The sequence below is a fragment of the Syngnathus acus genome, chromosome 13, assembly GCF_901709675.1.
Source record: "Syngnathus acus chromosome 13, fSynAcu1.2, whole genome shotgun sequence".
In the NCBI taxonomy this organism is placed as follows: domain Eukaryota; kingdom Metazoa; phylum Chordata; class Actinopteri; order Syngnathiformes; family Syngnathidae; genus Syngnathus; species Syngnathus acus.
In genome coordinates this window covers 16012509-16038740 of record NC_051098.1, presented here as the reverse complement: position 1 = coordinate 16038740, position 26232 = coordinate 16012509, and the positions used below count along the sequence as shown (strand labels likewise).

The window sequence follows — 26232 nt, the reverse complement described above, 5'->3', positions numbered from 1 at the left end:
ATACGGGTCTTGTGTGTAAAGTTGCAGCAAAGAGGGGAGGGGCGGGGCGGGGGCAGGGGGCTTAAAGGCAGGTAAAGAAGAAGAGCGAGGAGCAGCTTGTTGCATTAGCATTCCACCAGCGGAGAGGCTGTCTGTTTGCCTCTGGCAGCAGCCGACAGAGGGGGGACACTCTCTGCATCCTCGCGCAGCTCGTCTATCTCTCCCTCTGTCACTGTCTATCTCTCGCTCTGTCTGTCTGTGCCTGTCTCGCTCTCGCTTTGCGCTCGCCCGCTCGACATCCAACAGCCCCCCCCCTTGCCGGCCCCTTTCCTTTGCCGCCGCCGCCTGTCACCGTTTTTCTCCACCCGGGACGTTTTCCTCTTGTATCTCCCCCATCTCGCTGTCAGAGCAGCATCGTGCTTGTTTATCTCTCCCGCCACTAATTTTCTATTGTGCCGGCCGCTGTCTTTTTCATTAAGAACCCAGCGCCCAACCCACCTACGGGGGGGGCAAGCACAAACATACATGTATTGCTGGTCAATACGGAGAAACTGTTTGAGAGGTGGGAGTTAAAAGTTATTTTTTTTTAAAACTGCAAAACTGAAACTACAAATAAAGAAATAAAAAAGCACAACTGATAAAATATTAAAACAAAATTAAAATATGATCAGAAATACTTTTCAATATTAGTCCATTTTTGCACAGAATAACGAATGCCTGTATTGTAATATTGTCTGTCTACATGTGTTGCTCCACCGTTTGAGAGCAAAACTTGAGGGATTAGTCAATTGAAACCGTTACCATGGTGATTTTAATAAACCATTAAAAGCATGCTTCCATATTTATGAAGTCTTTGCGTTAATAATCACAGTGTTCACTTTCACTTGCTTATTCAGCGAATGAAACACTGTTATACAGAGTAGCAAACCTCAAATTTGAGATACACCTGCACTGTCTTTTGAAATGTGATAACCATGACTCTTTTTGTTCTCCTATGCCTGCACGATTTGGGCTCCATCCTCCACACAGGAAATGAATATCAAGCCTTTCCAATGTGACCTTCAGACTTAAACGAGCTTTATATCCATAAAAGGGTCAGGTTCGCTGGAATAATCACCATTTTATAGTTTCAGGTGAGAGGCCGGGGGAGGCCTCAACAGAGACGATCCCAAGTGTCTGCTGACCTCTGAATGTTACACAAAAGCTATCACGGTCATTTAATTGTCGTTCATTGGAACCGTTCTATTTATCGGTGTCCTTCTGCATGTGCAATGATTGCAAGATGAATTTAGTGCCGGTATTTCTTCAACACATGGAAAATACAACAAAGGGAAAAAGCATTTGGTGCGATTTTTTTTCTGCACGATTGCAAGATCCTGAATAGCAAATATGGCGTCATATCTCCTGCAATACATCACAATTCTTTAGACTCTGTCACAAGAAGCAGAACAGAAGAAGCAGTGACAGGCTTGAAAACTCAACCAAAAAAGGGTTAAGACTACAAAAGTGCGCGGCGCTGTCTGGCCACTTTCAGACTTCATGCACTTTGACTTTTTTTTTTTCTCCCTGCACAGCTTTGAGCCACAAACACTTTTCCGGCGTGTCAAGTCCAGTCTGTCTCTTCTGTGCCATGAAAGAAGTCAATCATGCAGAGGATTCAACCTTTGTCAGCACTTTGCCGCTTGCCGCCTGTGAACACGGCGTACACGTTAGCGCCTTGACCACATTTAATTCACTGTCTGTCGGCCTCAAAGCGAATCACGCCCGTGCGCCAGGAAACACTTTGTGACATCACTGGATCGCCGTGGAACAAAGTCAGCAAGTAAGCGCGGTGGGTATCAACATAATGCTCTGATGACTGCTGCTTTATCAAATTGAATTAGATCATACCGGTTTAGCATGGCTGAGGCGTGGGGGGGGGGGGGGGGGTATCCAGTAAATAGCAGGCTACTCGCTTGAGCTAACGGAAGACGGCATCTCTCAGAGACAAAATGCATTGCCACTAATTAATAGACTATTAAATAAAAGCCAGCTAATGGTGCCTTGAAAGCACAGAGGCATGACATTTTTGCAACACGTTGTCCTTGGCCACCAGGGGGAGTAAAATACATCAACACATTTTAAATGTTGATTTGATGTCGAACACAAAAAGGCTGTTGCTATAAATTCCATCAATATTAGTCATCTTGAAAAGGATATTAAAAAATATGCTGATGAGTATTGCTGTATTGTCACTGGTGGAGCTAGAGGGGGGCCGCATGGGGCACTGTCCCCCCTGAAATATGCTCCCACCCCTCAAGTGCTAGGCCAGATAATTGACTTTTGGGTATTTACGATTTTTTTCTTTTTGCCGACCCCCTGATATATTCTTGGTTCGTCCCCACATGGCTCCTTACCCTTAACACAAAAAAAGTTCAAGTCAATTGCAATTTCATAAATGCCAATTAAATTAGTCTTATTTAAACTCATCAACTCAAGTCAAAGTCACCTCTGATCAAATGTATAACGGAGAAAGAAAAAAAATGATCAGCTGAATTGGGTGGGGCACTTCCCTGCTTGCCCCTACTACGGACGGAGTCAGCACTGAACAACCAGTTCATCTCATGGGAGTGTTTTAGCAAATGAGGCTTTTTCTCTTCATGTAAATGCGCTATCAGGAGGAGGTTTTTATCTCCTCTCACACTGTGAGCGATTGTCGGACTTAACCCGGACATAATCAACTATTTTTGTTTCATTGTGCCCGAAACTCATCCTTCTCATTTAAAAGGTACTGTATCACCCCTGTCTCAATTCATCATCGCCTCTCCCTCTGTTTGCCCTTCCGCGTTTCCTCCCCCCGCACCCTTGCATCCATCTTGTTGCCGGCCCCCTCCGGCCGGCCCAGCCACACCATTCTGGTATTCCCAAAGTCATCTGCAATCAGACATCTTCAATGGATTAATTACACTGTCCTCGCGTAGCTTGATTGAGCATCTAACACCCCCACCTCCTCGGACCAAAACACCCCTCACCCACTCTTTGCCCACACCCACTCGTAGACATTGCATTCTTCCACTCCGCCTTGCTTCCTTTCCTTTGCTCCTCTTCTCTTCTAAACTTCACCTCTTGTTAGCCCCGTGCCTCCACCCCTGCGGGCTGCGGCGCCTTGCTAATTGGACATCGATCGGTATTGGGTCCTCTCCATGATCTTTCCTGAATATTGGGATCAGACTAACTTAAGAATGAACTGAGGTGAAGCGTGCGGAAGGAAAATGGATGAGTGAGAGAGGCAAAGGCAGGCTAAATGCCTCAGCTTAAAGAAATACAATATGGTACGTCCAGGCACTTTTTTTTTTTTGCATCCGCATGTGTGCGCGCTTTATTTAAGTCGGTGATACGCAATTAATGTGCAGTGAGATTTCATCGGGTAAGCCCTGGAATGATCCAATTTGACTTCATTGGTCGGAAAATTATTTATTCATAAACGTCTTTCTCTGCCAGCGACCTATAGTGACACTAAAATAAAATAAAAAATAATAAAAAATAATAAAAAATGAAATACATTTAAGGCTCATCAGCCATTATATTAGGTATACCTGCACAAAACTGAATGGATGTTCAAAACAAACATGGTGAATCAGCATTTAGATGTTATGTATGAAGTAGAAATGTGTTTAAATCCAGGTTAATAAATACTGTATGCTCCCCATATCTATGATGAAGGTCTTTCCAAACATTTTTAAAACTATATTCTTGCGCTGTCTCTGCATTCTGTTAGCTCCTCTGCTTTTAAATGTCTTTACCTCTTAAATGCTGTAGTTTTAATTATGTTGAAGCACATTGAATTACCTCGCCATTAGAATGAATTGCGATTTACACTCACTGACACTTCATTAAGCCCGTTAAATAGTATTTCCGGCTTCAGTTAATCATCGGGCTGCGTCGTCGCTACTTGAACAACTAAAGGCCGCATCTCAAATGAACACATTCAGGTGGCTGAAAGTAGCTTAACTCGAAAATTTCATCAAGAGCATGCACGGTAGCCTCGTTATTAGCATCTTTGCCTCTCAGTAGGTGGCCAGGCCAGAGCACAGCCAGAGTCCTGCACAAACTTGAATGGATTAGAATCCATCTCAAAAGCAGTGCAGCTCTACACTTCTAAGGCTACAACAATAAACCTACTATTAATTAAAACTGTCAATTAAAATGATTAGGGAATTGTTGATACAGCAAGACTGGTTTTATGGTCGAATGGAGCGTCATCTACATGGAAATGAGTATAGATATTTGTCCTACATAGAAACGATTGTTGTCATCAGATTAGAGTCACTTTGAGAAGCTCCCGCAACACTAACAACCGGCTCATTTCATTGGCTCACGCACATGCCCGCAGACACTCGCGCACACACAGACACACACACACACACACACACGCTCGCGCACACGCAATCTCTTTCGCACTCTCGGCAGCAAAACACCCATCCCGCTCGCATCAATCATGGATCCCAGACCATAACCCTCCAAGCAGAGTGCTGCTTTGAGTCATTCTAAAACCATGATGGATGACAACTTCCCAAAGCGATCCCTCTTGTGCACGCCAGCATCATTTAACTAACAGCGTCTACCTGCCCAGGCCAATAGCGCCCCCCCCCCCCCATCCCCGCCACATCATCTTTCCAACTGAAAACTGGCTTTTAAAAGAAAAAGATCATCGAAGTTTAACATTCCTAATAATCATATCAGTCGCATCAGTCATACGAGTCCAGGACAGGTGGAACAGGCTACAGCAACACAAACAATATGGCCAACCAAAAACTGACCATCAGGCATCTGCTATAAACGCAGCAGAAATTCTGACCCTGGTAAACAACATGGCATCCATAAATCATGTGACGTAGCGTTAACCAATGACCGAGCAGCACGGTCAGTTCATCCATCTCCGAAGGCGGCCATTTTGGAAATGACATCACAGTTGCTTGCAAATGCTTGCAAATGTCACATGACCAAACTCAGAAAACAGGTGAGTCGTGATTGGTCACCGTCACGTTGAAATTCAGATATTGCCCAACAGGAGGACTGAGCAACGACTAATCTGACACGAGCAATTGATTTTGCCAAAATATTATCGCTTCAATTCTGGCCTCATGCATGGAATTTTGAATGAGTTTTGAAAAAAAAATAGCCAACTTTTCGTGGGTTTGACTATCTGGCAATATCTTGTTTCAGAGACATTAGAAGGCTGTCACAGAGGAACGATGGCGCTCGGCCCAGGACGTTATCTCCCCGCCTCGCGCCTTCTCTCGATCATGAGTGGTAAAGACAGGATTGTGAGGAGGTTAAGCTGACCTCAGGCTCACGCTTTGGAGTGGGGCTTACCCGGGAGTGCCAGATGACAAAACATTTAGCCCAATCTAACTTGCAGCTCGCTGACAGGCGGAAACAAAAGCAGCCTCGGAGGGATCCGGAATCACTGAATGAATGTCAATTAATTTCACAGGACCGACTTGAATTGATTAGAATATAAAACAATCTTTCTTGAACGCAGAGGGGAATTGACGTGCGAGACCTTCAAACAGAGAGAATGCGGAGGAATGACAAAATGAAAGAAAGATGAGTGATTTCTCGGCGCGTGCGTGCGTGCGTGCGTGCACGCGTATGCGCGCTTGTCGGCGTGTGTGTAAAGTAATTAACATGATAGGCTCCCTCTCAGCCCGATAGCCCGTTCCCTGCAGCGAGGTCGTTCGGCAGACATTAACAGACACCTGAGCCGCCTCTCAGACAACAAACACGCCATGCATCTCTAATGCAAACACGCGCAAACATGTTCCGCCCACATTTCCCCGGCAACCGACACCTGCTGCAAACGCGCGGCAATCAGCGGACGTGACGGCGTGCGCATTTGGCTTGTCAGCGGCGCATATGGCCGAGCAAAACGCTCCCTGGTTATTCGTTCATTACGCTAGCGTGACACTCTGGTGGATCAAATGAAACACGTACCAAAGACATATTCATCTGCATAGTAGTCATTCCAAAGTGACAAATTAAAACCAAAAGGCAAACTATTGCTTGTTGTGAGGTCAGCTGAGTTGACTTCAAAAAGCAAAACAAAAGAAATGTGGAGTCGCTCGTATCTCAAGACACCGCTGTAATCATTAGAGTTAAAAAAAAAAAAACTCACTCAATGTATGCTAGCAATGTACACACCATCAAATCAATGCGACGGCTCCTCTTGCCAGTTATTCATGATAACCGCAACCTTGCACAGTAGAAGTAAACAGCAACTTGGAATAATCCAACATCAAAAAGTTAAAGGCATGCAGGAGCACATGCGAAAGTTCCTAATCAGTTTTTTTTGTATAATAGAGCAGGACAGTAATTATTCGCAAAATTAAAATTAAAAAAAGGCCAAGGTGCGCTAATCTATACAAGATCAGCCATAATAAATTGTCATTCTTTGCAGAGGACAAAGAATATACACTACCGTTCAAAAGTTTGGGGTCACAAAATTGTTTGGGTGACCCCAAACTTTTGAACGGTAGTGTATATATTCATTTAGATAATTATTTATAGATTATATATATAATCTTCTGTGTAAAAAATCTTATAATATATATGTATACTTATATTCATAGATTTTTTATAATCTTATACAAATATAAGATATAATTTATAATATTTAATTCATAATATTTTATTATAATAATATTTACACTACCGTTCAAAAGTTTGGGGTCACCCAAACAATTTTGTGACCCCAAACTTTTGAACGGTAGTGTATGTCACTTGATCGCCTCTTGAGGCACGATTGCATTTTCACTGTGTTGTGTGCATTTCCACTCTTGACTTTTTTTTTTGCCAGAACTACGATGAAGGTTGCATCATCAACATAGAACACATGCAATACACAGCAGAAGCAAAATTGACAGCTAACCATAAACTCCAAAATAAACCACAATAGAAATAGTAAACGTCACTTATATAAAAATAACAATGGAGCTTTTTTGGAAATCTGGTAATTAAATTTTGATCCTACAAACATAAAGGACGGAAAAATACAACCGTCTTGCTTGGAGTTAATGAGATATCCCACATGAGCATTGGCAGCCGGCAAGAATGCTGACAATACCGTTCAGCTTTCCCTCCACCACTATCTTTTGTTTCCTTCCACTTCATCCTCCACAAGCCTGAGACCTTCCCTTCTCTAATCCCAGAGCCATGGCTTGGCCCAGACCCCAAACACCCCCCTCAGAAACACACAACCCCTAATTTGCTAAAGGATTAGAGTGGGGGCACCGGGGTCAAAGTGAGGCCGGCGCCACGGACCCCAAAAGAGAAGAAATGCAAACACGCCAGGGACCTCAGGGCCGGTGATACGCGCGCGCGCACACAGACACACACACACACGCACACACACTGTGAACCCTGAACACATGACACGGACTGAGGGCTAAACAGCATTATGTATTCACACACTGTGCACGCACTAACCTCTTCTCCAGACACGTACTGAAACACAGACGGAGACGTGCACAAATAAACACTGACCTTAACGCTGTGACAAATACATATTAGCGCAATTTAAATGTATAACAACACTCGGCACGCAGACCTCCTCCACCAAGGTTGAACAAAAAATGGGGAAAATACAGTATTTATTTGTTTATATTGTTTGTATGGCCGCTTTCGTGGTTCATGGACTTGCACAATTGACAAAAACAGAAAACAAAGTCCTAAAAAAAAGAAAGAAAGAAAAAGTTTGCCTGTCCACCATCCAAATGAATACATTTAATAATTGTGTGATGGTACGTATATTGTGTTTTTGTATTTTATTTACCTTTTGGATTGATTGCCAAATACCCAACACTTATGACTGCTTCTAATTTTGTGCGGCAAAATTATTTTCTAATGACGACACCATACCAAATTGATTTCTTTATATCAAGACAATAAATCTCAAAATCTAATTGGGTAACTTAACGCCACCCTAATTTAATGGAAATTGCATGAAGTTTTTGCGTCACCCTAATAAGCAATCAAAGATGACACATCTGGACTTAACACTTCCTGACTTGGCAGAGTTAAAAAGGAAAAAAAAAAAAACTAAATTGAGAGGAATAACAAGTTCAGTGAGAGGTTTGATGATGCTGGCGAGTGTAAGGCGTGTGGGAAGCAGGTCGTGGAAAAGAGAGAACGGGCGCAACAACAGGAGGGAGAGTCAGCCAGCGCGCAAAAGTGATTGTCAAGGAGAGACGGAACATCAGTGTGAAAACTTCTAAAGAAGGCCCTGCTCTGGGTTTTAAACGCTCTCCTCCCTCAACCACTCTCCCTCTCGTGCCTTTCATGAATTAAAAGCACGGCCGCTCTGTAGGGAGAGGCATAGTTAATTCCGATCAGATCTCCTCCACCTCCTCCTCCCCGCCGCCGCCGCCGCCGCCGCTTCACTTCCCTGGGCGACGCTTGCCAGCAGTCTGACAGACGGAGATGGGATCTGACAGTAAACAGGCGCGCCGATGCCCGGCTCATGATTGACACGTAGGCAGGTCGGCGGGGGCCCGCCCCCCTCCTAATCCTGCCCTGTCAGCTCTAATTGGGGAGGTGGGGCTCCGTGTCACCAAGGTGACTGATTGACAAGACCCCAGCTTTGCATAGATATGAGGTAAAGGTGGGAAGGTTCACACATGGCATCACACTGTTAACACTATGAAACTGCTAATAGAGATGTGTGTGTGTGTGTGTGTGTGTGTGTGTGTGTGTGTGTGTGTGTGTGTGTGTGTGTGTGTGTGTGTGTGTGTGTGTGTGTGTGTGTGCGTGTGTGTGTGCGCAGGTGAAGACTCGTGAACATGTCAGAGTCCATAAATACATCCAGCACAATAAACTGTGAGCAATACTGACATGTACACAAAGCGCAACATGGATACAAGAATTTTTGTATAAACACACACACACACACGCACACGCACGGAGGCTGCAAAAGAGATGACGATGAAGAGGCGAGAGCACTAATATGCTAAACAACAAACAGTCTGTGCATAAAAGCCAGGTGAAGTGCTTATTTCTTGACTTGTCACGACCCTCCCAAGTAATTACTTAGTCCTAAAGCTGACCTACAAGGTTATTATGGCCTGAACACATTAAACACACACACGGCCTGTTAGCAAACGTACACGAGCTCAGCTGACCCAAAAGTGTGCCGGAGTACAATATAAGCATACTCAATTAGCATTGTTAGCGCTAAAAAAAAGCTCAGTTACTGACCCAGTGGGCTGTGTTTTATTTTTTTAAAGTTATTGGGTTGTATTGTAGTCAAGTGATTTATGTTTATTTCATTTTTATATCACAAAAACCTGGAATTACAATAGTGTTTTAACTTTTGTCGCCACTGTAAATGGAACTAGAATGTGCAATTTCTGGAGAAATTGCGTGTGAAGGCGAAATGTATGAATCACTTCTTCGGGGAATGCTGCCGAATGACGTTGAAACGTGTTGAATTACTTGAGAAATGTAGAAATTTTGGAGAATTTGTGTTGAATTTCAAAATAAAAGATGTGAAGTTTTTGGTAAGTGGGAAGTTGTGGAATAGGTAGGCAAAAGATGAACAGTTGAAAGTTGGAATGGGTTGAATCGGTTGAAAAATGTAGAAATGAGAAGGGAAAAAGGAATTGGGTGTGAATTTCAAAATAAAAGATGTGAAGTTTTTGGTAAGTGGGAAGTTGTGGAATAGGTAGAAAAATGATGAACAGTTGAAAGTTGGAATGGGTTGAATCGGTTGAAAAATGTAGAAATGAGAAGGGAAAAGGAATTGGGTGTGAATTTCAAAATAAAAGATGTGAAGTTTTTGGTAAGTTGTGGAATAGGTAGAAAGATAATGAACAGTTGAAAGTTGGAATGGGTTGAATCGGTTGAAAAATGTAGAAATGAGAAGGGAAAAAGGGAATATTGGAGAATTGGGTGTGAATTTCAAAATAAAAGATGTGAAGTTTTTGGGAAGTGGGAAGTTGTGGAATAGGTAGGCAAAAGATGAACAGTTGAAAGTTGGAATGGGTTGAATCGGTTGAAAAATGTAGAAATTAGAGTAGAAAAACGGAATTTTAGAGAATTTTGGTTGAATTTCAAAATAAAAGATGTGAAGTTTTTGGTAAGTGGGAAGTTGTGGAATAGGTAGGCAAAAGATGAACAGTTGAAAGTTGGAATGGGTTGAATCGGTTGAAAAATGTAGAAATTAGAGTAGAAAAACGGAATTTTAGAGAATTTTGGTTGAATTTCAAAATAAAAGATGTGAAGTTTTTGGTAAGTGGGAAGTTGTGGAATAGGTAGGCAAAAGATGAACAGTTGAAAGTTGGAATGGGTTGAATCGGTTGAAAAATGTAGAAATTAGAGTAGAAAAACGGAATTTTAGAGAATTTTGGTTGAATTTCAAAATAAAAGATGTGGAGTTTTTGGTAAGTGGGAAGTTGTGGAATAGGTAGGCAAAAGGTTGAACAGTTGAAAGTTGGAATGGGTTGAATCGGTTGAAAAATGTAGAAATGAGAGGTGAAAAACGAAATTTTGTGAAATGTCGAATGTGACATTAAGAATGAATGGGGAAAAATTTGTCGGAATTCTGGGAATTTTGCGAAAACGGAAAATTTTCGGAACGAGAAAAATGGAAGCGCTCGTGTCGTGAATATTTGGAATACGTGAAAAGTGGAATGGAGTGAATCGGATGAATTTTGTGGAAGAAGAAGCGTGTCAAAAAAGTGTGGAGAATAAAATAGAAGAATAATAATAATAATAATAATAGAGAATGGTGTAGAATAACATATGTGTGAAGGCCATCGCCTTCACACAATGAGCACATGCTACATACAGTGCTAGCTAAACTTCCAAGCGTGCTAGACGGATAGAAAACTAGTTTGAAGGGCGGACAGACGGAAAGATGGACATACATCCAGTACAGCCAAACTTGGTAGCTTGTTGGACAAATGTAAAACTAATTTCATTGATGGACAGAAGGAAGCTACAAATGGACATACAAAAAGCCTGAACTGGGAACTAGCATGCTATTAACATTTAGTACAATGCTAACGAGTGGCGAGACCGAGAACGACAGAATTAATCGATTATTCAGTATAGACTAGCTAACTTTGCTACATTGCTGGAGCGATAAAAACGTAATTTGGGCAGCAGGTAGACACACGCACTGACGGGAGAACAAAGAGACAGACACAAAGACGAATCGAAAGCTGTGATTCTGCGCTGGAGACCTTTGTGCTAAATGCTAAACGAGGCTTATTGTGCTCTTGTTTAACAAGACTTTGTGTGCTAACATCTCTTAATTTGCATACAAAATGAAGCACAGGGAATTCGTTTTCCCCCAGAGTTATTTACAGAAAACCTTTCCATTTTCAACATTTCAAATCAGGAGAATTACAAAACTCATCAAGTGGCTTTTGAGAAATATATTCAGTCGTGATGACTTTTCAGTGGATTAGTGAGGGATTTTACCTGTCGGTGGCCCAGAATCTAAGTCAGGGATCCAGCAGTGTGAGTATAATTCATCTAATAATAAAAAAAATACGAAATAGTTAAGCGTCGAAAACCCTCTGGCCACTTTATTAATTAAACCAACGCAACGGGCAGGATGATGGATCCTTCCCTGATGGATGTGCAAAATGTTTTATGTAAGATACTTTACGAGTTGACTTGACGTCTGCCGTGTTGCATCATGTTGACTTGACAGGTGATAGATGGGTATGCTGTACAAAAATTGATGACTGTAAACTTTACTTTCCCACCTATGAAGGTCATTTGAAAGGAAGTGATGCTGCACTTGATGTGTTCCGTAACTCTGCTTAAGTTTTAAGGAACAGAAAACGATGGCGCAAATTGTGGCCAACTATAAAAAAACGCACGTATGCCTGCTCAGGTGAATGTGTGCGTGTTTTGATTGACAGCTGCCACTGACCCATGCCAGTCAGAGTGCCATGCTGCGGGGCGACGGGGTCGATCGCTACGGAGACGACCTTCGCCCTCATCTGCATCCCGCCTTCATTAGCGGAGCCAGGCAAGGAGAATAACAACCCAATAAATTAATAAAGAGAAAGCGGCAGAGGAGGGAGGGGGGCAGAGGGCTGGGGGGGGACATGAGAGGAGGGGAGCAGAGTCGGGGAAAGGGGGAGGGCTGAGGGAAAGAGCAGTGAAGTATGGAGGGCTAGGACTGAGGGGGTGAAAGCCGACTGTGTGTTCTGTGCAGGTAAAAAATAAACGAAGGGCGCTTGAGGATGATGGACTGAGGAGCTTTAGCTGGGCGGGCTTGGTTAGATTAGAAAAAATAACTTTCCAACTCTAGGGCCAATTCAGAAATGTGCTAAGCTCTTTTTTACTCTATTGATTTGCTTGACCTTCAAAGCAAAATGTTCCATTGAGATTTGGAATAGACTGTATGTAGGGATGAAACAAATTACAGTTTATAGTGTTCCCTGCTATATTGCAGTTCACCATTATTATTATCATCATCATTATTATTACTATTATTATTACTATTATTATTATTATATTGGTTAAACGGCCTTTGTTTTTTTATGTCTGCTTATTGCCTGTGTTGTTTGCCTAAAGTAAATCAGCACTAAGTGACAAAAGCTCAGAGCCTCCAATAAAAAAAGTCTTGTAAAAAAAAAAAGTCCTATGAAAGCTTGAGTATGACCAACTTAAATGGTTGTGTGTGTATTTTGAAGATCATCAGTTCAAAATGCAGCTGGAAATTATTCTTCTATAATTTCATTCAAATCACTTTGTTAAAATCACCCACTAATGTTATGGAACTCTTCTTCTGACTTGTCTTAAGTCATCCACATGACTAGTGGCCATCATCGCCGCCGATTATAACACTTGCCAACATTGAATAAACAAAAAGTGTCGGATTAAAACAGGACTTCGAACATTAAAGCAAAATTCTGGTCAAACTTGACATTTTGACAAACTCCAAGACATTCAATTTTGGAGGCTCCACTCCGCCTTCCTGGGATCAACCCCAACGGTTACTTAGCATGCCGGCAGCGCAGCCAACGTGTTAATAACGTATGAGGTTTAATCATCTATTGTTCCCAATCCGTGTTGTTCATAAACAGACAGAAAACATAGAAGGAAGAAACACATCCACTCTGGCGGTAAAAGACACACACACACACACACACACACACAAAAGAGAGGCGGCTGAGCTCGCCTTGTAAATAAATAAATGATGACCAAGTATGTTACACAGGATAGACTGTTGGTTGGGGGCTCTTCCCAGGAGGATTCTAGTAATGATGCATGCTCATGTTGCGTCTCAGCTGCGCGCTACTACCACTGTGAAGCTCAAATATATTTATGGGGCACTTTCAAAACAATCGCAGCTGTAACAAAATGCATGCTCAAGACTGAATACAAAGCATAAAACACAACTACTATTTGATTACAGCCTTTCTTCAAATAGTGGCCAACCCCAATTAATCGCCGAGCGTGGCGTATACTTTGCTAGTTTAGAGAAATAAATGACTCCCTTATCCCATGAGGGGACAAAAAGGGTAATAAGTGTAATTACCTCCGTTTGGAGACGCTATTGCTCATTTGTAGACGTTTTAGCGCTGGAGCCATTTGAACTAGATAAAACGGAAAAAAATGACGGCCGGCTGCATTTTCTTCTCACTTTTGTCATTTGAATCATAATCGGTAAACACATTGTGATGTTTTTATTTACTTCATCCGCCAACACAAATAGTTTCGCAATAAAGTGTTAGTAGTAGTTAGCATCATTAGCACAAACATGCTAACTAGCCAAAGTATTAGTGTCAACATTGGCCCGCCAAATAAATTGACCACATTTTGCATTTTCATCGAAAGAATTTGATCATTAGTTGGCTTAAACAAGCAAAAGTCATACAAAGTAGTTTGGAAAACCAAAATGCTTTCTCTATCTTCATTAGGATGGCAGGTGAGCTGTAATTTATCCAAGCTAACTATTTCAACAACAAAAAAAAAGGACACTTTAGATAACTTCATTTGGTCCCCTTGTGAGTAAAAACACCAAAACGGGATGGTAGCAAATTGCAGCGCACGGTGTAATTTGGTGTACACTCCACAACAAATCCCAGTGATGCAGCCTAAGTGGTGTTGGAGAAAACTGTTTACAGGAAGACCAGTCACGTCCGAGTGAATTGAAGAAAGAGCCGAGCAACACGCCGCCCGCCCTCTCTAACCGCCTCGTCAAGCAGCGTGAAGAAGATGAGAGAGGACGCAGGTAATGTGCCTGCGCCCATTTTGTCTCCAAATGAAAAGAGCTCACGGCCCAGGCGCGCGCGCGAATGGCGGCGAGCGGCGCCCGCTGCGCCGGGAAGGGAAATTCTCAGGGCGATCGATGGGGAGGATTAGGGCGGGCTTTGGCGGGGGGCTCTGGATCTGAGAGGCGCTCTCTACGGGGAGCCCCACGGGAGGTTCGGAGAGGAAAGCGGGAGGGCAGAGAAGAAGAGGGCCAAGGGGGAAAGTGAAGAGAGGGCTAACCTGGAACTGTCAGGAGGCTGAGGAGGAGGTCGGCCGGGATGGGAAGAGGAGCGCCGTCAGGGTCCCATCGGGCCTCACGTTAAAAACACACCACCGACAGGGGGAGCTGTTGAACACAACATGGAGGGGTATTAGACTTTTGCTTATCTTCTAATGCATCCATCATTTAATTGGGAAAGAAAAGAGGTGCAAAGATGACTATTAATCAATTTGATAAATATGATATCTTGATCATTGATTCATCATTTAGCGAGCTTATATAATTTCATTTTTAGATTTCTGTACTCCTCAAAGATTGGAATAGACTTTTGCTCATCTTCTAATGCATCAATCGTTTAATTGAGGAAAAAAGAAGAGGTGCAACGACGACTCGATTATTAATCGATTATCAAACGATTTGATAAATATGATATTTTGATGATTGATTAATGATTTAGAGAGCTTGTATAATTCAATGTTTAGATTTCTGTACTACTTACAGATGTTATAAACACGTGATTAGTATTGATGCAAAGTAAAGTCTATCACGCAGCAATTCAAATGGGCACGAGCGTTACACGCTTTATCCAAACAGGAAGACTCCTTCCATCGCCGATGCCCACGATCGGTCAGCCCGCGCGCCGGCTCACGGCGCTCCCACGGGTACACATGGTCGGATCCATGATTCATTTTGCCATGAGGAGGGAGGGAGGGAAGGAACAGAGAGTGAGAGAAGAAACAGCCGAGACCACTGGGAAATTATATGGAGGAGCAGCATGGTGGATGTGGAATTAAACGGCATAATTAATCAAGCACAAAAACAAGCACGTTGCTCATACATTTATTATTTGCATTTTTTTTTCCACTTGAGGGGAGGTAATCAGCCCGCGTATATGTCGGCGCCCCTGATCCGCGTCACGTTGACCTCCAGCCCATGTGCCTGTCTCAAAGCAGTGACCCAACAAGCACAAGGGGGGGGGGGGGGGGTCTTTTTTTTCCTCACGGCCCGCCGAATCCTGCTGTTGTCTCCTTGTCCTTTAAATTAGGATGTCTTCAAAATTGGGTTCACAACTCCGAGCTCTCGGCGGAGTTGTTGCGCATTATGCGGCGAGTGCGCTTGAGCCAACAAAGGGGACTGACGAACCACTTTCAAATAAAGAGATAGTCCGGATATCACGGGGCAAAAAATACAAATAAAACATTGCCGCACGCCTAAACAAGGCAGGACACTTGCAGGTTATATCCGGGCGCTTTTATCAAAGTATCGATCGGGAAACTCTTGACTGACAAACGATGCTGATTGTCATGCAACCTTGTGGCACATTTTACTGAGCGACCTGATTTAAATGTTAATATCATTCTGCCTTTGCTTCTGTGCCGAGAACAAAAAGGTCATTTCCTCTTTTTGGGGGGAGCTTTGTGTCGGCTCATCCAAGTCACACCCTCAATTTTGCCATCTAAGACGCTTACTTGTCACCTCTTTAACGAACATTTACACTCATCAATGATGCTGTCACAAAGCTAATTTGTTTACCCGACCAAACTTTTCGCTTAAATCAGTCGGGATTGGCTCCGGCGCTGACCTTAATGAGGACAAGCGCGATAAAAAATGGATGGTTCGTTTTCAGCGGCAAGTATTTAATAGACAGCCTTTGAAATTTTTGGGGGTTGGATTCTCTGCTGTCGACTGAGAACAGCTACAATGTGTAACTGACTCATATGAGCAGCCGCTATTGCCGTGTCCTCCATGTCCTTGCTTTCTATCAATAATGCAGCGCAGTCTGAGGCGAAACTGGAGGGGGGTCCTTGTTTTATGAGCGAGCGCCATTACGGCGGCAAAGTAACGGCAATTTCCAAGTCGAAGCAAACCTTTGCTACCGGAGTGAGGTCATAATTACAGTCAATATTTGGACTCAGCCACAAGTATCAAAACAAGCTCACTTGATCCACTTCCAGTTTATGAGTCGCTCATCCAATCACAAATCTAACGTTTGCTTCGTGACATCGCTAAACTTGTCCACGAGCGGGAAGTCACGTTATCATGGCGTGGAGCCAGCCCGCAATTTGGGGCAAACACTGAGACGCTAACCGTTGTAGCACTAACCGCTACGTTGGTCGGAGCTAGCGGCGGATTCCCACCGAATTAAAAACCAGGAGCGGGTACTGCAATGTTGGAAGATTTGAAAGGCTAGCTAAGTGTTTCATAAAGGAAATGCTAATCACCGTTTCGGAAAGCAACAATTATTTATGAAAATTCCATTGCGGCTCGGTCTCTTTCCCTGAGGATTTTATACAGGTGTGCGTGAGGTGCCATTTTACAATTATTTACTCGTGTATCAATAAAAAGCAGACATGAAGTCACTGATTAATCCCCATTATTGTCGCGCATTTGCATAAATAAATGTTCTAGAAGAAGAGCTATTATGAGCAGCGGGCATAAACCCATCAAGCGAAGCAGCTCAATAGCAGCAGCTTGTTCCCGAAGCGTCGTCATCCATCCAGTTATCAATATGGAAATAGCACCACTATGGCCCAGACGTGAATCAATGGCGCTCCCGCGGGGTGGAGGAAGAAGGAGGGGGGGCACCCGAAATCATCAATGAGACGGATCGGCCGGCGGTCAGGCTCGGACAGGCCGTATTGATAAGAGCATTTCCACCTGTAGATGCCCGGCCCGCATCACAATTCAATAGGCGGCGCAGCTGCGCCGGCCGGCCGGCCGGCCGAGCCGCACAAAGACACGCTTGAGCGCGGCTACGTGCCTCGACTCGTCATGGTGGATCAGCGTGTCGCCTTCCTTCCTTCGCAACGCTTCTTATTTAAGCCCGGTGGGGTGAAGTAGGGCTGAGCAATTAGTCGAAATCAAATGGGGTGCGCAATGTAGTACAATGCAATTTTTCAAATGGTAAAATCTACCGTAGAGGTTTCGGTGTGCACAGGGCGAGACTAACAATTTGGCAGACGAAGAAGCTGCCCGAGGCCCCGAGATTTCCAGGGTCAACAAAATAACTTTTCTTCCATTTAGTCTTAAATCGTTCACTTAAAACGATATCAAGATGCCTAATCTATCATGATCGTTTTGAGAGCTCCCACCTTGCTTGACATGCATGAACTGTTCTGTCGTCTTGGTGCACAGGTGAAGACTTGATTCAGGAAGAGGCTGACAAAAATCGGGTTGTCTAATCTGAAAAACACATTTTGCGTTAGGTGTGATTTTTTGGTAGTTAGTTCACAAAATAAGAGAAAATACGGGATTGCGTTAATGGCTCCCAATTTGTGGAACCAAGCCCCACCCTTGCAGTTTTGAAATCACTTTTAAAAATCCTTTTTTTCTCCTTGGTGCTCCCTCACCGAGAGTTGCAAGCTTGTTTGATTTCTTTCTATTCTACTCCGGCACTCGGTGTTTTATTGGTTTTATATTGTTTGCTGAAATGTTAGGTGTTTTTGTTTTAACCTTGGGTTAAGGATTCTTGTGAGTGCAATCGTTGATTTGCGCTTGGACTGAAATGAGTGCGAGAACTGCAACTTATCTTGTCTTTGACTTTTGAAGTTGGTCGAGACTATTAGTGGAGGAGCAGCAAAGGCCTCGTCGTCTTTCATCTCGATGCCTCGCCGAACGAGCGACTCACTTCCGCATCTTTGAGCCGATCAATGAGCTTGTGTTTGCAGCCGTCGCCTGGAAGACAAACCAGCGAGCGAGCGAGCAGGTACAAGACAATGGTGGCCCCCAAAACAGCAAGAGTTTTGGTCGTGTGGGACGAGGGAGACCCCTAGTGGATGAGATTTACATGACACCACAGCATGAAAATGCAGTGCAGTATTTACATGCAAAATACGATTGTAGTGGATTTAAAAATGTAAACACGTGCCAAAAACGTTTTATGCATTTTAAATAAAACATATTTAATCTAGTCATACATAAATGGTCCTCATCATTTTAACAATGTATCCTATAAAATATTGCAATGTATTAGTTCTCACTGCAAAATACATACACCCATTACATTTTAATTTTCACGATAAATTAAAATTTTATTTCAATGTCAATTTTGAATTTTTAAAATACACTTTTTCTTTTAGATTTTTTTTTCCAATTGTCTTTGCCGTGGTAGGTTTCTTTTGACAGTTGTTGGCTGTAGCTGTACTGAATCAAATTCCCAGTATGTATGTAACACCTAATTCCTGAGAATGATTGTATTGACCCCAGTTGAAGACTGCACATTCCTGTCTGTCCATTGCACCACCTTAAAGGTTAAAGTTGAAGGGTCGTGTGTCCTGTGTGTATCCTTGCCTGACCTTTTCACATGCCAGGATGGAGAGAGAGAGGGAGCGGGAGAGAGAGAGAGATAGACAGCACAAAGGTCACACGCATGGATTTCCTTTGCTGTGACTCAATGAAAAGGGCAGATGAGGGCAGCGCCAAATGGCAGCCAGGCCTTGACATCGTCCACATGGGGAACCGAGAGTCCTCATGTCACCCTAAACTGGTAGTCAGGGACGAGGGGGGGTCACCCTTTCCAGATGAACATCTGCTTGTTAACAATAAAGCCAGTTATCAGGCAATCAGTGAACTAATTGTTGGAAAAATAGTAGATTTTCAATCAAAATGGAAGTTGAATGATTTGGTTTGCCCATGTGTAATGTCAAGCTAGGTGAGCCTCATTTAAAGTTGAATTTAACTGATGAATGTATGCATGTAACATGGGCTCATAATTGTGTACATGCCATGTGCAAGGGGTTGATCCTTTACGTTGACGAAACTAAATCAATCTAAATGTGTAATAGAAAAGCTTTGCTGCCATCTTGTGGCATTTAAAGGCAATTCCCAACTCTTCTTATGGCAGCGTCACTTTACTTGTTTTCTCTCTTGGTATTACAAAACAGTTGTAATTGTATTAGTCTAACCTACACTGGTAGAAATAAGAGTACAACTACCTTACATACAAAAAAATGGATTTGTTTTGCATTTACACGAGCCACAAAGTCACCTTTGTACAAGATTTCATTTATTAACTATGATACAGATCACATAAGGCCTTGCTGTATACATCATTCCCATCGAGACAAATGACCAAAGTCAGCAAATTGACGTGTTATCTTTTCAGTTTACAGAACTTCATTACATGTTTTTTTTTCCCATTATGGCCCCACCCCCAAAACAGTTCATAATATTTTATTTCATCATCTCTTAAATAGTCCGAGTGGTGAAGCCCTCCACTTCCTTATCCGGGAAGAATTCATGCACTATAGTGGGCATCAAAACAAACAAATAAAAGAAAAAAAAAAGCATTTTTATTTACTATAAACAAAAAGATTTTTTTTATGTCACCACCGAGTAAAGGGCAACGTATAAGACCTCGGCCCACCCCAACATACCATAAAGAACCCCTTTCCCTATACTTTTTTTTTCTTGTTCTCATTTTAACTTAGACATCTGTCACCATTGTTTGGGGGGTAAAAAAAAACACCTCACATTTGATTCAATATTCAATTGTCACCTTTTTTGTCCAGTCTTTGGCTGCCTCAATCATTTCAACGCATGTTTCAGACTCACACACACACACACACTCTCTCCCAAGTAATCATCCCACTTCTCTTGTTCCTAATAATGTGAATGAGCAAACAGGCTTACCCGGCGGGGGCAGTGAGCACGAGGGGAGCTACATTCCTCACCGTCACCTTTGTTTGGATCACGATGCTGTCTGGATGTCTGCCGCAGACAGCTCATCCAACATACACACACACACCGAATTTCAGCGCACATCGAAACTCACACACAGAAAAAGGGGCTAAATAGGTAGTGTCATGTGATAAAAGCGCCTGTAAGAGTTCAGTGATTGTTTAAAAGGCTTTCCGGCCTGTGAGGACCATTCAGGTGACCTTGGTGAGCATCTGCCTAACAACTACACAAAAACGCACTTCAAAAGCGGTTGGGATTATGGATCCTCCGGGCCCCCGTCTCGCCGGTTTCTACGGTAACAGAAGGCCGCGGAAGGGAATTCGGGATGCCCCGTTCCGGTCGTGCGGATGGATGAATGGACTGTTTGTTCGTGTCTCTAAAAAAAAAAACAACCAGAGCTACTCATGGGGAGAAAAAAAACGGTGTAGTTGCAGAGTAGCGCCAGTAGGGGCAGTGTGGCAAAATATGCAGTGGTACATACATGAAGGGCCAAAATAAAAAGAATACTTGTAAAAATGACCAGAATACATTTCCTGTATGATAACCAGAATAGTGTCATCATTTTATAAGACCCTCCATTTTTTCGGTATTATTTATCATCTCATTCTGTAATTTTAAGAGAATACAGTTGTAACAGTTGTTTTTTTTCCAAACCAGATAAGTTTACTATTATGAGAAAGCATCACTTTTTTCTCCTAAATTGAAAATGTTAGTCGTGTCATATTGTGTACGTTGTCCAAGCAGTAATACCATTTTTTTTTTCTAGAATGCTTGCAACCTTAGTCTTGTGCTGTTAGAAGTGTATTCTGGCATTTTTATGTATTTATTTACTTTTTACCTCCAGTGTAGTGGCCATGCTTTGTGGGTAAGAGCAGCAGCTTGCTTGTCATTTCACATGAAACAAGAAAAAAAAAAACATTTAGCCACGTGTACTGCACCCCACAGCTATTAGGTGTTAATCTCAATTACAGTCCACTATTTGGTGCGCGGTGAGATGTTTTTTCCAAATGCAAAATATGTGCCTTGGCTCAAAAAGAGTTGTGAAACGCAGAAAGCTTTCATAAAAATAAAATGAAAATAAAACAGCAGTGAAAGAGTGGCGCAACGCCCATGTAGTGGCTGCAATACCCCAGTTGCTCCTCTGGATGTCAGTGGTGTGCTCCCAGAAGAGAGAGTGAGAGTGAAGTCACAGCTATATATATATATTGATATATATTTAAAAAATGTGCCTTGAAAGTGCTCAGAAAAGTGCTTTTTGAACAAGGGAGGTCCTTACTTTGAAAACTGCATCAATGAAACACACGCACACACAGCAGGCAAAAAGACACACGCACACACACACACATTGACTGATTGGCAACAGATAGGGGTGGTGACTTGAGGTGTGGGCCCGCAAAAAAAAAAAAAACTTTATGGGTAACTTCGTAATGCAGCATACAGTAGACTGAATGCCAAAGGCATGAGCGCAGCCATGATCCTTTGCCCCAATCTGCCGATCCGGTTGGTTGAGTTTTAGTTTTCTCTTTCACGACGGTGCTTGGCAAATAGCCTTGAGTGAAACTGGCTTGCACGTGTAGCGATGAGAATTTGAGTGTGGGGGGGGGGATGAAAAAAAAAAATGGGTGGAGGGGCTGCTAATGGTGTGTTTTCCTTTGACGTTCCTCCTGTGTGACATGGTCTAAAAGGTTCTGACAAGGCGTCACTCTTCATCGCCTTGTTGTTCCCAGTTGAAGTGACACTGAGAGGGAATATTCAAGTGGCTAGTCTAGGCCTCTCTATACAAGCTCAGGGGAGGGTCACATGGCCTCTCCCAAGCAACTCCCTGTTCATACTGCAGATCCCTCAATGTCCTCTTCCCCACTTCCTGTTACTCCTCCTTCCGTTGGTTTGTTCAAATCTCTTTCCGAGGTGTTTGCAATCTCTTTTTTTAAGGTTCCCTTGATCCCTTGGCGGTTCACAGCGTGTGTTGTTCCGTAGGTGGGTGATGGGGGTGCAGGGAGGGCGGCAGCAGGGCGGGGAGGGGCAATTGGGGGGTGGGCGGCGGGGAATGGGGCGGAGACTGGTGGTGGTGGTGATGGTGGTGGATGGGAGGGCCGTAGTGCGGGATGACGGGAGGCGTGGCCGGGAGGACGTAAGGGGTCGGGGGGGACGGCGCCGGCGAGGAGGAGTAGCCGCCGGCCATGCACGAGTACGCCGAGGAGCCCCCGCCGTAGGGGAGCGCGGAGGTGGGCGAGCCCGGCAGGCCGTCAGCCAGCGGTTGGTTGTAGAAGAAGTACGCGCACTGGTGGATGAAGCTCTCGATGATTGTCTGGTAGGTGCGCGTGGCGGTCAGTGCGTCCATTGTGGTGAAGTCGGGCCTCATCAGCGTGGGCCAGAAGCAGATGGACAGGTTCTCGCTGGTCATCAGGTTCAGCTTGCTGTGCTGGCTCACCCTGAGGAGCGCAGTCATTCAATTTAGTCGTCATGACCAACCACGGTGTTCATTGTGCCGTGAGAGATTAGCAAGGTGTGCTGTGGGAAATGATCCAATTTCACTTTATTTCTGTCTTATTTAGCTCTGCGGACTCTTGATTGAACGGAACCAACTGAAAAAGCCCCCCTTCTTCTTCTTCTTCAGTACCTTCGCCATCGACATACAGAAAATGGTCACGTTACTGTAAGCAGTCATGCCAAATGGTAGTGCATGACACAAATGCCCATGCCTACCATGAAACTTGAAAAAAATAAATAAAACACAATAGCCCCTTGCAAAACATCTGCTAATGATTAAAGTGCAATGCGCTAATGCTAATAGCCCTGGCCATCAAAACATCACAGGATACTTCTGGTAAGGACTGCGAATAATGACGCCAGTCGGATTGCATGTCATTCTTATGTGAGCAGTCACAGCAACTGCGTCCTCTGTAGCTAATTGTGAATCCCCACCACACTCAGTTGCGTATGCATGTGGACCACAAATATGTTCCTGACAAATCTGTCTAATGACTCCAGTCCGGCGCTCCGCAGCCCAATTTTGAACATAAAAGTCTTATCTGGCTTGACAGCCACCAACGGATTCACTAAATAAGATGAACATGACAAAAGGCAGTAAGGCTGCATACTGACAAACTAAACAAGAAGCAGATAAGACTGCGCTCTGTCGTATCGTTCTTTTCACAGTTTTTGACAACGGAAATGCTTCAACGTCTACCCTGAGCCCAATTATATTGCTTTACGAAAGGATCTAAAAGTCGAATACACAATATGTTCAAGTAATCCTGATCATTTTGACGAATGAAAGTCAGCTAGCTTAATGCTAACAGTGAATCAAAACTCTATACAGAGGCTAATGGAAATCGGAATAATCAGAAATCTTGAAATCAATTCAACTCCAACACAAAGTGGGTTTTCTCCAACGACAAAGCTACATCTACTCATTAAATTATAACACATGCCTGTAAACAAGCATGTAGTTTATCTTTGACAATAAATGAAATGCACTCAATTAGCATGCTAACATGCTAATTCCGTTTCTAAACAGCACAGCGGAGATATTACAGTATAACAGGGTACGAAGGTAATAAAAGGCACTGTATAAGTAATTATTTAATTTATATACTCGTGAAATATTAAAAAAGACTTTAAATTAAATTTGAATAATTTAAACTTCCATGTTTTGTATGAGTCCACTGCATTCACAGATGTTTTAGGTTTTTGCTAGGTTTTTGTTTCAGTTGATATTGACATTATAGATTTTTTTTTTCAGAAAAAATTATATTTTTATCATTTTTATAGAATTTGGGTATTATGATGCCACTATTTTTACATCAAGGCATCAATCAGTGTGCCACCTTTGCCACTCGTACTCAATACATCCAGGGGCGAGCTGAGTAGACCCCATAAAAAGAGGTGTAGTCATCACCGCCATCAAAGGACATCTCCGGTCGGCCTCGACACTCACTTGTTCAAGTGTTTGATAACATATTTGAAGACCTCATAATTCTCCCGCGGGAAGCGGCGGAGAATGTCCTTCATCGTCTGGAAGCGCTGCTCCCTATCGTTGATCTCTGAATGGTGAAGAGAAAATAAGGTGAGATTAGCTTAGAAGCAGAGAAAGCGTCCAAGAGAAGAGACAATAAATACAATGTCATGAAGCGAGGGAGCCGTGCAAAGATGAAGGCACCGCAATGGGAAAATGAAAGCAATTTGACTCTGAAAATAATAAGTCATTCCTCCCAACAGCGGTCGGTGCATATGATGAAAAACGGATGCCAAAGTGTGACACAATGACCACACACAAGAATACCACACTGGAGATTTCTAGAGCATGCACACGCACACACACGCACACACACTTAGGGTGTGTTAAGACTGATGGCAGTGAGGAGTGAGTCAGAAAAGCTGACATCACCCATGTAGCAGTCGATCCCGTGTGGATTGTATATGCGAGCGGGGCGGACAAAGCAGCAGATGTTCTCATCCGCGCCGCACACATGATCTACACGCAGAGAATTGGACTTTCTCATTCCATCTTAAGGTCACGGCGGATCAAAACCACATTTAAGGTGGAACGGCAATGCGCCGGCCGACTCGGGCTCCCTACGGCAAACTGTGACCAAAGTGTGATTTCGTACATTTTACGAGCTCACACTTGATTTGTTTCTATTTGTTGCTGGCAATTCTTGTCAAGCATTCGCCGCTTGGAAATGCGGATTGACTGCATTGTGGGGTCGAAAAAGGATCCAAAAATTCTTCCAAAAAAATGCTGACAAACATACATGAAGGGAAACGGGAGTGCAAAAATAGTGATGGTTGTCCAGGCCTTTTTTTTTTTTTTGCTGTTGTCTTCATTTACTCAAAGGCAAACCATACAAAGCAATATAAATCCACCAAGAAGCGGGATTGTGAAAAGCACCGTATTAGTTGGCAATCGTCTACCAAAGGAAGCTTTCAGACAGCACTTATTTTCTTTTTCCCCAAGCGTTCAGTCCTTCTATTGTGGTAGCGCCTGCAGGAGCCTTATCAGGTCCCTGTCACGGCTGAGGGGTCTCGCCGGGGCCGTTAAAAAATGAAAAACACACACGCGCATATCTGAGGGTATGTGTGAGCCAAGCAAGGTGACAGCGCGACGCGGCCTTGGGCTAAATATCTGGCACGACGCGAGTGGAAGCTCCGCCTTAAATCTTTATTCCTGAGTGGAAGTAGGGTGACAAAAAAAGAGCAGAGCGACCTCGTTTATCTCAACTTCATAGAGGACTTCATCGCCACGTTTACGCCATCGCCCATGGTAAAATAGTCTGGCCTCCATCCTGTTCGGCACAGCTCGCACTGAGGGCTAAATCCAATTCTCCCCATGAATGGACTTGCCTTGTGAGAGTTGTGCTTGTTAGCTTTAAGAAATGCAAAAGGGATTTCAAGGAAAATCCAATACACTCTGGATTTAAAGAAGCCCTCCTCCTCCTCCCCCACCAGCCTATATTACTTTCTTAGTGACTTACTGAAAGCTTCCACCAGCTCGACCTGCATGTTGTAAGGTACCAGAGGTTCAGGAAGCTCGGAGAAGTAGGCCTTCATGGCGCCGGCTACTGTGTTGATGGTGAAGTCTTTCTCCACCAGGTCCAAGTTGTGATCTGATAAAGAGGAGGCATTACCGTTTTAATGATACATGAAGCACTTTGCTTTGTAATATTCAGAATGTGAACCTAAATGTTGATACGAGAGCCGTGTGATGACAACTCAACTCCACAACAAGTGGCAATTAGCACTTTTTTGTCAAGCTAGCAACAAGTAGCACTTTTTCTTTTTTTCCCAATTTCAGTTGAAATGTATTGTCAAGTTAAACCTATAACAAAGGTAATTGTGCAAGAGCCACATTACTTTGCCTTAAAGTCTACTAGCTTAATGCTAACACATCATGGAAAAGGCCAAAGACAAGCTAACAAATAGCAAGGGTGCTAAAACGTTAGTAGATGTCTTAATTGGATTCAACACAAATAATAATAAGCATTCTGCTTTGATAAAGATGAAGAAAAAAATGGAGAATATTTACTTTTGAGAGGCTAAAATTGCAATGATTGGGACAATTGTAAGTTAAGCAAAGTCTTTAAATGATTAATTTA

The 26232-nt window shown here is 43.2% G+C and overlaps 1 protein-coding gene and 1 long non-coding RNA gene across 2 annotated transcripts in view; both read right to left on the bottom strand.

The window, feature by feature from the left end:
• LOC119132343 overlaps nt 1–18162 on the bottom strand; it is a 28172-nt gene extending 10010 nt beyond the window's left edge. The window contains exons 1-2 of the long non-coding RNA XR_005099846.1: nt 17548–18162; nt 14476–14581 (exon numbers count right to left, since the gene is read on the bottom strand). This is a non-coding gene — a long non-coding RNA (uncharacterized LOC119132343). The remainder of the gene's footprint in view (nt 1–14475; nt 14582–17547) is intronic.
• Nucleotides 18163–19438: 1276 nt separating this feature from the next.
• arhgap35a (Rho GTPase activating protein 35a) overlaps nt 19439–26232 on the bottom strand; it is a 38588-nt gene continuing 31794 nt past the window's right edge. Inside the window, exons 5-7 of the mRNA XM_037266975.1 lie at nt 25612–25743; nt 24075–24180; nt 19439–22566 (exon numbers count right to left, since the gene is read on the bottom strand). Of these exons, the coding sequence (XP_037122870.1) occupies nt 22089–22566; nt 24075–24180; nt 25612–25743 (716 nt within the window). The 3' untranslated portion in view covers nt 19439–22088. The remainder of the gene's footprint in view (nt 22567–24074; nt 24181–25611; nt 25744–26232) is intronic.